Source organism: Anthonomus grandis, chromosome 11, assembly GCF_022605725.1.
Source record: "Anthonomus grandis grandis chromosome 11, icAntGran1.3, whole genome shotgun sequence".
In the NCBI taxonomy this organism is placed as follows: Eukaryota; Metazoa; Arthropoda; class Insecta; order Coleoptera; family Curculionidae; genus Anthonomus; species Anthonomus grandis.
In genome coordinates, this window is record NC_065556.1 from 18702285 (window position 1) to 18718885 (window position 16601).

Consider the following 16601-nt stretch of genomic DNA (forward strand, 5'->3'; position numbering starts at 1 on the left):
AAGGGAATCTTTTGAAGAAAACCGCTTACTGTTTAAGCGTTACTTACCAGGTTACATTCTCATGTTAGTTTCTACAAAAAATTAAGTAAGTATTGTAAATACTGACCCTTCCTTATTATATTTTTTGGGAGTGATCTTAGACTCTCCGTGAATTTCTTCTCTGTCTGTTGATTATTAACAAAATGGATTTTTGAGTAAAATATTTAGTAGAGATTGTTTTACATTGATTTGAAATATTGATTTATAATACAATCATTCAGTTTCTACATTTTACATATGGCAGTTCTTTACTTTTACCTTTTAATAAAGAAGACATTTATTAGCTAGAAATTTTGCAAAACCAACTAATAAAACTTGTGTTAATTATGCAGGAATTTACATGTATCCATTGCATTAATTAAATATTAACGACAGTATTAAATAATAAAATATATTTAAAAATGGAATGCCTGAATATTTCAAGAATTATTTAAAAAAGCCCTTTGAATTTCATAGTGGAAATAAACTAGGAGAAAGGAAAATTATAGAGTACATGTCGGCTCGGACTACAAAAAACTGTATTTTATTATCATTATTTATGGTGGACTTTGTTTATTTAATTATTTGCTTGAAAATGTAAAAACAGGCCTCTAATTCATCTAGTTTTAGTTAAAAGATCTGCATTAAGTTATAAGAACCAAGTGCTAAATAAAAAATTATTTCACATTATAATTGTATGTCTCACAATGCGCGAGTAGATCCAGTGGAGGATCTTAGGAGACAGACCCCAGGTATTGCCGAAAGCCCGCCTGCAGGCCCATAGCGCGCAGGTGGCCTTCTTCATTCTGGTGTCTGCATGATCGTGCTAGGAGAATTTGGGATCCAACTTGATTCCCAGAAATCGAACTGTCCTGGAGTAATGCAGCTGCACGCCACCTAGAGATATAACAAGGGGCATGCCAAAGTTATGTCTCCTCGTGAATAGTAGGAGCTCTGCTTTTTTCGGGTTAATCCTGAGACCCCCCGAGAGGCACCATATGTCACTCCTCACTGCGGGCAGCACTTAGCCGCCAACGTTTCGACTATCTCGTTGTTGAGCTGGGCAGATACATGATGTTTCAAAAGCATAGCAGGGTTCTGAGCCGCGGCTCTCGAGTACTTGGCAGATGAATGCAAAAGGGATGTTGTCGAACGCCCCTTTAATGTCTAGAAACGCACCCAGACAGGCCTTGCCACTACCCAGAGCACCCTCAGCCTTCCTAACGAGGTGGTGCACATGCAGTGGTTTGTTGACCAGGTTGCTTTCCTTAAGGTATCGATCAATCAGACTCTCCATCGCATTCAGCATAAAGCTGGTAAGGCTGATAAGTCGGTAGGATTTGGGATCTGTAAAATCGCTTTTTCCGGATTTCGGAATGAAGACTACTTTCACTTGACGCCATAACTTTGGGACGTAGCCCTGAGCAAGGGACGACCTGAATAGTCTGACTATGTGTGGGGTTAGTACTTCTAACCCGTTTTGCAAAAGGCATGGATATGCCCGTTTTGCAAAAGGATGGATATAATCCATCCATGCCCGGAGATTTGAAGGGGGGGAATGTCTTGATTGCCCATTTCACCCTCTCGTAAGTAATTATGCTTCTAGCAGTGTCGAACTCTAAGCGAATCGGAGCCCGAGAACAGCTAGGAGGATCGCGAGATGAGTTGGAGTCTGGGAAGTGGGTGCGCAGCATGACCTCCAGTGACTCCCGCTCATTGGTAGTAAAGCCGCCATCTGGAAGTGACAGCAATTTAGTTCCAGGTTCCTTGGACAGTACTTTGCACAGTCGTGCTGCGGGTGGTGTGTTTTCAACGTCATCGCAGAACCGCCTCCAGCACTGTCTTTTGGAGTCCCTGAGTGTCTTTTTATATTGCCTTTGAGCTGCGTGGAACGCATCCGTAGTATCACGGTGCATTTGTCTTTAATTACTATATATGACCAGGTCTGCAAAATTTTTCTTAATTTTTACTAGAAAATCGTCAATTAGCTCTGCTCAATTTTAAATTGATTAGATGAATTACTAATAAGAATGAAAAATCAAAAGATGTATTGTTAGGGTTTCGCAGACGACGCGACCGAATGCATGAACCAAGTTCCAAAAGAAAACAGAATGCTCTGCACATATTTGACAAGTGGTGATGAAGGCTTGTCGGTAAATCCGTTTGAAACCACAATAATTCATTTTATTAAAACAGTCCTGGAAGGAGTTTAAGGACCAAAATTAATAAAATAACCTGGGAGCGACATTTCAACAAGGTCCAAACATGGGCAAAATGATACTAAGACTGATGTTGTTATACGTGGGGAATCAGCAATTATAAGAAGTGCAAATTAATGCTACTATATTTGTGTATCACCGAAGCCATGAGAACCTTTATCCATGCATTAACCAGGGAGAGCTGCTATATCTAATACCAAGATAATTCTTCAATTATATTTCAACAGGACCGTTTCTGTCAAAATCAAAGACAAGTAGGAATTGTAGGATGGCTCTTCAATAAAAAAAGACTTAGTGTGGTACACAGGACCCTATGACCAACCAAGGTTTAGGGAAGGGCCAAAAACAAATATTGTTTGAGTAATGATGCACAGTATTCTAGGCAGAATTTGCCACTATTCAACACTGGGGCATGCATTTCCGGAACGAGGAGGCTACTCGGGAGTCAATATTCTTGTACACGAAAGGTAGACTGACTAAATAAAAAACGTTGATAAAAAGCGACAGAATGTTGAAAGTACTTTCCCCAAAGGCTTACTGCAGCTTGTAAGTAGGTATTTACGCTCCGGATATGTCAAAACCAAGAGAGGAATCAGAAGTCAGAGGACACCATTGACCAAATAAACAAACATGGGAAAGTAATCCCAGTCGGAGAGTTCAATGCTAGAATCGGCTCAGACGAAATACCCGGACTTAAGCAAAGATTTAACAAACACATATTTTAAACATACAAATATGCTTTATTGTCACAAAAATAAAATATTCCATAGACTAAGCTACATTTTTACAAATCGACCAAACTACTTTTAAATTGTCAAATATGGATAAAATCAAGATAATAAAAATTTCCATAGGAAAATTGTATATGATATAATATTGAACAAATAACAATATAACAAATTTGCTGGTACAAACATTAAAGACATAATAGAATAAATATATAAACAAATCATATCACGGAGAGATAAAAAGATAAGCAGCAAGTCTGCAATAAGTTAAAAAGAGAAAACAAACATACGATATTCATTAGAATGCTATAGTCTACCTCACAGAGCATCTTTTAAGGAATTCTGAACATCATAATAAGCTTTCCCCAAAAAGCAATACTTTTACTCCTTGTATGTATTCGTAGATCTCATGCCCAAGCGAAGATTATTAAAGGCTTTCTTAGCAAAGTAAACAAAAGACTTTTTTACCAAACTGCTCCTCGGAATCATTAATCGAATATTATTCACCTGCCTTGTGACATATAATTAAGTAAGGATTTCTTATCGAAAGTAAGTCAGTATCAATCATTTGTTCAAGTACTTCAGCACTACTTCAATGCTAAACGATCGAAGTATCATCAGCAAAAAGCCTAATAACTCCTCCGATCTGAATAAAGGCAAAATCGTTAATACAGATTAAAAACTGGAGGATGGCCAAGGATGGAGCCGTAAGGCACTTCCCAAATATTCTGCAATGATACAGAGGTTCCTCCTACAGTTTCCTCTTAGAGATACTGATTGCCTACGATCACAAAAGACATGAACCAATTAAAAGCTACACCTCTAAAACCATAAACCTCAAGCTTTTGGAGCAACACAAAATGATCGACACAGTCGATCACGATTACGATAAGTCATAGAAAATCACTGCTGGAAGGAGGTTTTCATATCAGATGTTGATTTTCACTGTGAAAACCAAATTGAGAACGGGAAAGGATTTCATTTGCATTGATAAATATAAAAAACCTCTTTCTAATAAATCGCTCTATTAGCTTACATAGCTAAGGAAAAAGAGAAATTGTACGAAAGTTTGCTGGACTATTAGAGCCACCCCCTAAATAAAGAGACAGCATCAGATCATGCTTAAGAATGCTGAGAAATTCACCCCTTTCAAAGGAGATATTTATGGCGCATGTAAGTTCTTCAAGCCCAGCATAAAGGGCAAGAAGGATCCTGATCGAGATGTTATCATAGCCAGAAGAATTTTAATTTTTGAAGAGATTAAGGGTTTCTTTAATTTCAGGAAAGTTTACTGACTTCAAAGAATGAATTGGGGACTCTCTAACTTTCCAGATAACCGAGAGGTTAGCACTTCAGCAATAGAGCAATTAAACTCATTTAAGTTATTCGGAGACAACTTAGATGCAGAAACTTGCGGACGGTGACTCTTTTTTTCTCTGGTCTCATTGATAATGGACCATAATTCCTTCTAGGTTTTTGGAATTAGCATTTTTGTTATTACAGAAAATCTTCTTGACGTGTTTAATGACTTTTTTATAGATATATCATACAATATTGATAGCAATAGTGGGAAGATCTGATTAACCAGCCTTTTGTTGTTTACTTATTGTTTGTAACAAGTAAACAACAAAAGGCTGTTCCCATTGTAAACAACTTATTGTTGTTTACTTATGTTTACAATGGGAAAAGCTAACTTAAAGTTCACACTAGAAGTACACTCTAGAAGGATTCCAGTGGATTCCTCAGCAATTTATATTATATGATATTAAATGAAAACGGAAAGCAACTGACTAACTTCTACGCAGGAAACGAACTGCGGATAAACAACACCTCTTTTCCTCGCCCAAAGAACAACATAAACAAACTTTCGGCAACGCCAAAGGCTAAAAATCAACCATCGAGTACTAATTTCTGCTAACACCGGCACAGATCACAGTTTAGTTCTCATCGAAGAATAAAGCAAAAATCAATAATAATTGAAAAAAAAACATAGAATCATTATATGACGATTGCACCAAATATCTAAATAAAAGCAGACTGAGTGGAAAACTTACATCAGGCAACATAACAGACAAGAATGTAGACATCTGGATTATATTTTAGAGATGCATATAAGAGGCAGGTAACGAATTAATAGGAAAAAGAACCACACACCTAAAAAACACCTTGCAAAAAAAACCTTGGTTTACACAGGAGGTAAAAAAGCTAGTCGAAAAAAAGAAAAACTATTTAAAATGCAAAAGTAGTGCAATACAGAAACACTGCAATAACTATGATGAAACAAAAAATAGAGTCAACGCTACCGAAATAATAAAATAAGAATACTGGAAGAAGTTCTCCTTAGACATGCAACACGATCTTTATAGAGCCCAAAGGAAAGTGTGGAAGATGCCCAAAAACAGAAAGAAACGACTAAACGGACTAAACACCAACCCGCAGAAGTACACAGGTATAGCCCTCCTTTGAACCGCTATGAAGCTGCTCACCAGCATCGTCAAAAGCATCCTAGAACACACCGTCAAAAACAAAGATGAACAAGAAGGATTTCGGAAGATAAGATCGACAATTGTTAATCTTGCTTATGTGTGCTTTATTGACCTAACAAAAGCGCTGGACAAAGTACAGCTGCCAGATACATTGGACATATTAAGAAATAAACAAATCTCATCATCAACCAGAAACCTAAACACAGACAACACTACAAGTATAAAAGTGAACGATCCAACAACAAAAGACATATCGCCACTAACAGGAATAAGACAGGATGATAGTATCAGCCCTTTCCTTTTTAACCTCCTCAAGGATGAGGTTATACACAGTGTGATAACAATGGACAAGGGATAAAGACTTGACAACAAACCAATCAGCATGGCGTTCTATGCGGATGATGTGTTAATCCTGACAGCAAGAAAAATGATCGGCAAAGGCGTCATAAGTTTTATCAGAATAGTGAAAAATACAACATGACAATCTCCGCTGATAAAACAAAATGGAGGACCTTCTCCAAAGAAACAGTACGTTGTAAAGTTGTAATAGACAATAACCCAATAGACCAGGTAATGAGCTGCCGATACTTAGGAGACGACACATGAAGCACTAACAGTATCAAGCAGGAATAGAGGAAGAAATGGCGTGACTTCATTAAAAGAGACTAGCATACATTGCTACAAACAGAAAACCAAAATTGCTGAAAAACTGAAATTCTGTCTTACAAGATAACCAACTGGGTTGTGCCTTTGTAATTAACAGATCTTAAGGTCCTTTTTAAGTATAAGAAGAAGAAAAAAGAAAGAGTAATGAAATCACGTATTGCCTGGATGGAAAGTGACGTGTCAAAGTCTCGATTTTGTATTGTCACCCAGCAAACAAGTGGTTGTTCCTCGTTCTTTCCTTTTTTCCAAACCCATTCCTGAACACCTTAACCTCACTTTACAGTGTGGTTGCAAATTATCTAGCAATAAAGATATACCACTTCCTATTCAAATGACAGCAGAAAATCTTCACCTTAGGCAGAGGCCTGGTACATTCACTATTTTTGAGAATAATTTTACAGAATATTTGAAGAAAGTTTCCGTTGATAAGTGTTTTCGTTTTTAGATTATCCTTAAAAAGAAGTGCAAAAAAAATACAGACATTCATTAAAAAATCAAATGTTTCATATTTGTCAATAGTTATGTTACATTTTATAAAGCAAACCCAGTAAAAACACAATAATCATTATTTTCCATTCTTTCCGGAAATAAACTTGCTAATAACTTCAGGTTTTCTGCTTTTTCCGTTCTTAACCGAAGAGGTTAAACGTTAATTGTTTATCGCTTAACAAATTGCGTCATATCTGCAATACTTTTTTCTAAAGCTATCCAAAGTTTACGGGGTTATAAGGGCAGTTTATTTTATAAAACATGGCAGGTCATTATTTAAGAATTCGAGGCCTAACTCTTTTGATTAGATGCTATCGCTAAAAGGGCTACGCTTAACTACACTAATTTATGTAAATAAATTAATAATAAACAAACATTCGAAGGTAGTAATATATTACAGTTTAGGGTCAGTGGTGTATTAGACCTACATAATAAAAATCCCTAAATAGGTTATTAAATATATTTTTTAGATATATTAAATGCCCTCAGTTCGTTTGCGGTGACTATAAGGGCTTATAAGTAATTCAGGTCAATCGTGTTTTACTTATGGCGTGATCAAAGTTTTTATATGGAAGTTAAGGCGTTATGGTTCAAAAAATTAACTTTATAAATGTTACTCTCGCTAGAATGATTGCGTATGTGTTGTCGTGAAAATGCTCATTTAATAATAATGTGGGGTGTGAGCATGCTTATTACCCTCCTTTTGTAGTTAGGTATCAGGGCCAATTTTTTTATTTTAAAGCTCATTAACCCTCATAGGACAATTTTTTTGGGAACCTTTATACAGAGTAAGGATTCGTGATACAAAACAAAATGAATACCATAGCCCCTCCTTGTACCAAACAGTTTTTTTACGACAGATTTTAAATGTAGTCAATATAAGAAATCCAAGACACAGGGGCAAATCCAAGGTCAGGCATTGAAAACATTCCTTGAAACTTGTGCTTATTTAAGATTGCTGACAATTTTTATGTCATTTTTGAATGATTAAAATTACATTTTATAAGTTGCTTAAAGAGCTGCTTCTGCGGACATGACTCCTAAAGCTTGAGGATCAAGAAATAACTTTAATTGTATGAAAAAGCTGATTTTAGCTGCCTGAAGAAATAAGTTTTAATACTATTAGCGTTATATCCAGTGATATTTGATTTTCTTTAATATTGAGACATTGTTTATAGTGAAACCAACTTTTGCAAATGTGAATTCGATGTAGGGATCTGTGGTTTTACGCCTACAGACTAGACACATTTTTTGTAATGCGATTAAAAGTATATTTTGAATCATAATTCAAAAAGTTTCTGGATTGAGAATATTTTATTAAGAAAATAGAACTGCATGAATTCATTGATAATTATAAATTACGTTAATTCCACAGCTGTAAAAGTATGTTTGTTGGGGGAATAGTTTATAAGAGACATTGACCATTTCCTAACATTTAATTTTTTTTTTGATCTCTGGTAATAAAGACGTTTTTTCAGGGGTTGAATGGGTGTCTTTCTCTGAAAAAACGTGTGTTTTAAAAATATATGGTGTATTTTATAATCTTTCTACTTCTATTTTATAATCTACCATAATTCTTTGATGTTAGGTACAATGTCTTAAGTTACTTTTTGACGAAATCCCGAAAAATGTTGATCTTAAGTCAAGATTTTTTGCTTGTTCTGGTGATATTAGAGACTTAAGTCGTACCGTTTTTATTTAAGCCCCATAAATTGGTACAAAAGAGAAAAAAAAAATTCTGGTCTGGTAATAGAGTCTTAAGTTTACCTAAGACCTTCGTACCAAAACATTGTAAAAGGAAAGTAGTGTCATAATAACTTAAGTTAATTTAAGTCCTTTATATCAAAACATGAGTGCAAGAAGTAAACTTATTTTGCAATTGGCAAGAAAATGTGAAGAAACAGGTAAATATCATTGTTATAATTTTTTAAATTGTCTTATGTTTATTATTAGTAAAGTATTTTAATACGACATAACATAACCTCATTATAAATTTACAAAAATATAAATTATTAATTCCAGTTATTTTACACCCCCATACACCGGATAATGATCACGAAGAAATGCCTAATACTGATCACCCAAGTTACAAAATTTTAATGCCTTCTCCAATTGTTAATTCGGATTTTTCAAATATTTTGGAAATTTTTGGGTGAAAATTATATACAGTTGGATACAGCAAGGTAATAAAGGTGAATGCTTTTAAAACGGTATAGTAAAAGAACCATTTTTGCCTGTAATTTTATCGTGTATGCTACTGATTTGACAGCTATCTTAAATTCAGATGACAGTTATGCAGATAAGGACTATTTACCTGGACAATCTGAAAGTGAAAGCAGTGACGACAACATTGATTATTGTCCATTCAGAGAAAAATAAGTCGTTCAAAGGCTAATATTGCCTCTACTAATATTCAAAGTAAGTACCTACTAATAAGGTACTTGAGGGGAATAAGGACTAGCTAAGAAAAAAATTGAATAAAGTGAAAGACTGTAATGTAATATTTAGTTTAATATATCAAAAAGGTTATATAAATTTTAACAAACTTAAAAAAATAATCTCTAAAAACAAAAAATAAATATTAAGAAAAATAACGCAAATCGGCCTTATTATCCGATGGAGGTTTAATAAAGCCTATACATAAAAATGGCACAACTCGTTAATTGGGCGAAGTTTAGCAGCCATCGGGACACTCAAAATCATCCATGTCATTGACTGCTAAGCCAAAACATTCCTCATGGTACTATTTAAGACATTTTCTGCACTGCCTCATATCGGCCTGTCTGTCTTCCTCACATCCATGGCAATACCATTCGGTACTTAACTTTTCCCTGGAGCTTTCAATATCTTTATTCAATTTGGCACGACTTTTGTTCTCCTCGGTAAAAAGATCTCTAGTAACTGGAGTTCCTTTGTAGTTTAGAGCTTTTTTTCGATTTTTTTTAGGTTTTTCATTAGTTTTTACTAGTGTGGGCAAAAGCTCATTAAAAGAAGTGACTTTTGTTGTTCGTCTCTTTAATTCAGCAAGAGGGATATGGTCATTAGTCGAATCCGAGTCAGAAGAGTAAACATTGGAATAGGAAAATTTGCCAGACTTGTTGGATGCCATTCCAGACGGACCAGGTTGAGGAGATTCAGGTGGACGCCTATTTTCTTTGTTGGTATAATCCGGTGGCGGTACGTCTGAGAGAATTGAAGAAGCAAATGCTGTTTCTGGAATTGCCTCGGGATTTAATGGAAACAGACCAGAAGCCTTAAAATCGTTTATAATGTTACTATGTGTCATGCATTTAGACCAAACATTTGAAAGGAGCAAATGCTGTTTCTGGAATTGCCTCGGGATTTAATGGAAACAGACCAATAGCCTTAAAACCATTTATAATGTTACTATGTGTCATGCATTTAGACCAAACATTTGAAAGTATGATGTTAAAACGTAATTTGGTCAGCTTTTTGTTAGGATTCTGATCCAAGAATAATAATACCTCATTATCCCAATGATGCTCAAATGAACGATATACAGATTTATCGAGGGGTTGAAGCTCATGTGTTGTATTCGATGGCAAACAGTAGAGATCTATATCAAGTGAGTGTCCAACATCAACAATTGACAAATCAAGATGACAAGCTGCACCATCAAAAACTAAGAGGCAGCTTCCTGGACTTTTGTATCGGGCTAAGTGCTTGAGGAATTCTTTAAAAAGTTCGTTAGTCATGTAGCCTTTACTTGGTTTTTCCACTAGAGTTCCGGGTGGCAAATTATCATGTAATTCTGGCTTTAGCCTCTTTTCTTTAAAAATAATCATAGGAGGTATTGGTATTCCAAGGGCATTGACACATCCTGCAATTGTCACACTCTCTGCATGTTCTGAAGATTGAAAGTGAACACGGTTTACCCCTTTCTTAGCTAAAACGGTTGGCTGGTGGTGAATAGTCAAGCGGCATCCGCTTTCATCCATATTATAAAGTCTTTCAGGGTGATTAATTATATCAAGATCATCATACATTTTCCCTATTTTTGAAAAATGATCATCAACTATAAATTTATTAAGTTTTTGAGCCCTAGCTGGATTCATAAACTGTGCTTTTCTTTTAGAAATTACAGGATTTCTCTTCATAAAAGCCTTTAGCCAGTCTTTACCAGCAAGTTTTGAAGTTGTATTAAATTGATGAGCAATTTTATTATCTTCGCAGAAACTGAATACCAATCGACGAAGGATCCGTGGAGTCACAGGTAGACCTATTTTACTAAATCTTATTATTCTTTTAACCAGATCAGCTTCTTGTTCTTCTTTAAAAATAGATTTACGACCTAGTCTTTTTATTAGGATTCCATTCTGAACATGATTTCTAATAGTTATTCTGGGAATATTAAACCTTGCCGCAGCCCCATACGTACCCAGAGTACCAACGTAATCGATTTGCGATTAATTTAAAGCAGTTTTTTTGAATATAGGCCTTATTCAAAGTAGTATGTTAAGTTTTTAGATCGTTATATTTTTTAAATTTTAGAATCATAAGAAAAATTGAACATAACTGATCAAGCTGGACCTAGTGCTTCCTCAACAATAATTGGAACAGAAAAGGCGAAAGTTCATATAGATAAACCATTAAAAAAGTGGTCCCGAGTTGTAATAAAAGAGAGAACTGAAAAAATTCATTCTGGACAAAGTTACATGAATATAAGCGGTAAGATGGTAAATACAAGACATATGAAGCCTTTAAAAGATTGTACAAAAAAATGCTCACAAACACTAAATGAAGACGTTCGAAAAAAAATTTTTGATGAATATTGATCCTTAGGATCCCATAGCAAAAGGGTAACATTTATTGCAAATCTAATTAATTCCAAAGATACCCAAGTAAGTCGTAAAAGAAAACGCGACTCTTCAAAAAACAGAGTACTTCTCTGTTTTTTGACTTACGAATATTTTTTTGAAATAAATGGAAAAAGAATATCTGTATGCAAAGATTGTTTTTGTAAGACTTTGGATGAAAAGGAAAAGTTTATAAAAGTGGTTTTAAAAAACAAAATGCAAAGCACTTCGGGCATTACTGTTGAAGATCAAAGAGGTATAACACCTTCCGTAAATAAAAAATATGAACAAGAATTAAATGAAGTGCGTACACATATTAAATCGTTCCCTTCTCACGAGAGTCATTATACAAGACGTACAAATGATAAAAGGTACCTACCATCGCACCTAAATCTGCGAATTATGTACGATCTGTACAAAGAAGGAAGGCAAAATCCCGTGGGAAGAACGATAAATGAAAAAGAATTTCACAAATTAAAACTATCGTTTAAAAAGCCATATGTTGATACCTGCTATAAATGCGACACTCTTAGTATGCAAATACAGGTTGCTTCTAAATCAGGAAATAAAGAAGATGAAATTCGTTTACAAAAGGAACTGGAATTGCATCACAACCAAGCTAATGCTGCATTCGAAGCAAAAACTAAAGATAAGACAGAAGCTAAAATAAATCCCCATAAAAAATGCTTTAGTTTTGATCTCCAGCAGTGCCTTCCAACACCCTTTATAACTTCTTCAGTAGCATTCTATAAACGTCAGCTCTGGACGTATAATTTAACAGTGCATGATAGCAATTGGAGAATCGACGCATTACATGTGGCATGAAGCATTGGCTGCTCGGGGAGGTAATGAAATTGCTTCCTGCTTGTACACTCACATTAAAAATTTGTCCAATGATGTAAATAATATAACTTTTTACTCCGACACGATTTTAACGATAAACCACAAACTTAATATCTGGGCATACACATATGGAATGTGATGTTGATCATTCCATGATAGAAAAGCGAAAAAAGAAAATGGAAGTTCCATTATATCATCCACACGATTGGTACCAGTTGGTGAGAACAACTGGAAGAAAAAGACAATTTAAAGTCCATGAAATGCAGCAACATGAATTCTTGGATTTTTCCGGGTTATTAAAATCAGTAATGGTCAACAGAAAGAAAAATATATTAGGCGAACGGTTTTATTGGCATAATGTGCAATGGCTACAATATAATAATGGCGGCATGGTACGTTACAAAAGTTCTATATCTGATACTAAAGATTTTAGAATTATAAGCTTTCTGAGACGGGGCAAAAGTCAAAACCTAAAAGATTTGGTAGTTAAGGAACTGTATACTAAAGGGTTACTTCCAATATCAAAGGAGAAAAAGAAAGACTTGTGTTCGCTTCTTTCTTTGGTGCCACCAGTGTTTCACCAATTTTATCAAAATTTACCTACCGATACTAAAGTTATTGATAATGACCCAGATCTAGTGGATGAAGCAGTAGATCAAGAAGAAAATTAAATACTTACTTAGCCTAAATGAATCAATTAGTTTCTAAGGGAAAGAAAGTTAGTTTGTGTTTTTTAAAACATGTATTTTGATATTATTTGCCTTATTAAAAGTTACTCCATTCTGACATAAGTCCTTTATTAAAAATCAGTAAGCTAAAAAAAACCTTTTTTTTTTGTTCATAAAGACTTAAGTCATTCAAATTTTGGAAAATACACTTTTGTAGATAATGAATAGTATTTGATCTAAAAAAGAATTAAATACTCTTGACTAATATCAAAAACTTCAGGCTTTAAATTAATAATCGGATTTACAGCAATTTTTAAAATTTTCAAATTCGTTTTCTGAAAAACTATATTTTTTGACTTAAGCCCCTATTACCTAACATCAAAGAATTATTGCTTACATTTTACAGAAGATAGCAGTCAAATTACAAAACAAAAAATTCACATTTTTACAGATAATTTAAATTTACTGTAATAAATTTACAGTACCACTTCTTTTGCTGGCAACATATGACCTAATAAATTTGCCACATTTTGATTTTCACTATTTCTCAGTTCTTTAATATCTATCGGTATCACAATCTAAAATTGTGCCTTTTTATTGCAGTTTCTGAAATTACCTACGAAAACACTCAATTTATAAAAATTCTTCGCTTATTGTTAAACTGCATCCAGGATATATGTGACAGAAGAGGCAAAATCTCGACTTCATGACCGGTTTTCCGGACATTACCCTATCTCAGTTCTTTAATATCTTCGATATCAATCTAAACTTGTGTTTTTCTGTCGCAGTTAATCCAATTACGTACCAAAACACTTACTTTATAATAATTCTTCGCTTATTATTAAACTGCGTCCAGGATATAGGTGACAGAAGAGGCAAAATCTCAACTTTTTAGCCGGTTTTTCGGACATATCCCTGTCTTAGTTCTTTAATCCAAGTTATAGCTTTATTGGAATATATTATAATTTAAAAAAAAAACAAATTAAACTGACACATCATTTTATTACTTGTCAACACTATATATCTACCAAACCATTTGTACAAAAAAACTTATAATAAATACATTAGAGTTTTCTGCCTATATTCAAAACAAATACTATACACATTAATCATAAAGATGCTATACACAATTGACAAGCTTTAAAAGATGTCCACATATTAAGTCTTATCTCCGTCCGTTTTTCGCTCACTATTCACCTCGGAAACCTCTTCAGTAACGATACCGTTCGCGCTAATACAACTTGTGATGACACTATCCCTAGATGGCGTCTTCGTATGGTCACATGATTCCTCCGAGACTACGTAAGGACTGCCCTCTGGTGAGAAAGACAAACGTTCCAACGGTGACGTTGTACAAACATTGGGAACCGGCGCGTAAACCATCGGGGAAGATGTGATGGAAACGTTCGGTGATGGTGCGTAAACGATCGGGGATTTGGTCGAAACGTTTGGGGAAGAGGAATAAACCATCGGGGACCTGGTGCAAACGTTCGGTGATACGGTGAACGAGTTTGGTGTGAAAACGGTGGGAGAGGGGGTGCAAATGTTAGGGGAAGTGGTGGGACAAATGTCGTTTTGACTGTCCTGATTATCTTCGGGAATGTACGAGGTTGACGGTCGGCAGATGTTTGTATAAACGTACTCTCTATGGGGGCCCAGGCTGGTTTGAGACTCGTATTTGCCTGTAAAACGCAATAAAAATTACAAATATTTTATCACCCACAATAAACATTATACATATACATGTAAATTCAGGAATTATCTATTATTAGCATTATAGAGCATTATGTCTGTAATATAGGTGCGGACTGCACTGCGAATTATAAAGGTTATTTTATTATGATCCAACCATATTGCACTTAAAGTCAATTTTTTTGCCTAACTTAATTTGACAATTCTTTGTTTCAGTCTTTGACAAATTCAGCCATGGAGAGGTATACAATTGAGCAGCGCATTAAGACTGTTGAAGCCTTTTACGAAAATGGACGTTCAAATCAAAATGCATTTCGTGCACTTCGTGATTTTTTTGGTCAGCATAATCGACCAAATGTGTCCACAATCGGGAGAATTGTGCGCAAATTTCAGCAAACCGGGAGTTTACAAAATGTGACAACACCTGTGCATGCTCGCCCAGTTCGTTTTGCGGAAAACATTGCTGTTGTTCGCGATAGTGTGGCAGAAGAGCCGTCAACATCTCACGAACATCACTGAGGCGAATTTTGAATAAAGATTTGAACTTACACGCTTACAAGGTTCAATTAACTCAAGACAGGGGCGGCTCCGAGGGGGGAAATGAAGGAAATTTCCCTTCCCCCCAAAAAAACTTTTCGATTTGTACATTTTTATATCGATCAATTTGCATGAAAAAATTGATGCAACTTTCAAATTTATATATTTATAAAAATTAAAAAAGTTCTTTCTACTCAGACTTTTCACTGCTTTTTTAAATTATTAAACTGAATAATGTCACCTAGGAGTGATCAGTGAAGTATTTTCATAAGGTGTAGTTCACTGGCAACATTTTTCGTAGTCGCAGTTACATTTAGCTCCATCGGTGAGCTTAGTAAATGACATACTCCTTTACTGTTCCTTGCAGTTTTCCGAGTATTGAAAAATCAGCTGACTGACAGGTGACAAACATATGCATTACTACATTATTTGTTTAATTCAATTATTTGTATTGTGCTGTGAGTGCTCATCATCGGAGATTTGAAAAACTGTATTGTAGCAAGGAAGAACCTGCAATATGGTGAGTGCAGATTTTATGTTTATCTTATTAATATTATAATCATGGGCATCGATGAAAGCTACGGGAAATTTACTAATGTCATGTTGCAATGCTACTAAAATTGTAGTTACATTAAATCTTAGGTGGATATAAGAAAGATTGTTATACGCGCCCGGTGCCAATCTGTTCTTGGATAACATAATTGAAAATTGAAAATATAACCCTCGAACGTGAGATATTGCGAATAGAAATTATTTTTTTGAAAGGCGAAACTAAATGCAACCTTATGACCCATAAACGCTTGTTCGTTTGTTCATATTTATATGTTTTTTTTTTGAATATCACAGGGTTGGGGCGAATCCTATTCATTTTAAAATTTTTCTCAAGTTTGTCGTGCACCAAATACACTGCAATTATTGAACTCAGTTTGAAGTCGGCATCAATGTCGACACATACATCAGCATCGATGGCTGCGAGGCTGAGCAAGTGGATTTGTAATCCGATGACCCCGAGTTCGAATACGACTGTACCTGAATTTTTTTTATCTTCCCCAATTGGAGCATGACTTTTTCATTGAATTTCTATTTCTTTCTATATTATTTTATTACTTTTTACTAAACTCAATTTTTGAAGTTATATGTTTTTTTTCCTATTTGAACAGAAAATAGTAAATACGTAGTATGCGTGCTAATACGTAGTATAGTAAATACGTAAATAGTAGTTGCGAAGATTACTACAGGGTCTCGGTATACATTCCTTTGTTGGATACCATCTGCGAAGATCTCAAGACTCGTTTTTCGAAAGAAGTTCTAGACGGTTTTCAATTGAGTATGCTGCTGCTTACGAAAGTATGTGAGCTCAATCCAACTGAAAGCGAAAATCTTATCAGCTGTTTGACAGAAAGATTCAAAGGACTCATAACTGATGACAACATCGTGC

General features: G+C 34.9%; 1 protein-coding gene across 4 annotated transcripts in view; it reads right to left on the reverse strand.

Moving 5' to 3' along the window:
- Window positions 1-13916: 13916 nt before the first annotated feature.
- Window positions 13917-16601, reverse strand: part of LOC126742058 (7SK snRNA methylphosphate capping enzyme bin3-like) — a 35991-nt gene continuing 33306 nt past the window's right edge. For all 4 annotated transcript variants that reach the window (XM_050448587.1, XM_050448586.1, XM_050448584.1 and 1 more), the window contains one exon: window positions 13917-14616. In XM_050448587.1, coding sequence (XP_050304544.1) covers window positions 14093-14616 — 524 coding nt within the window. In that variant the 3' untranslated portion in view covers window positions 13917-14092. The remainder of the gene's footprint in view (window positions 14617-16601) is intronic.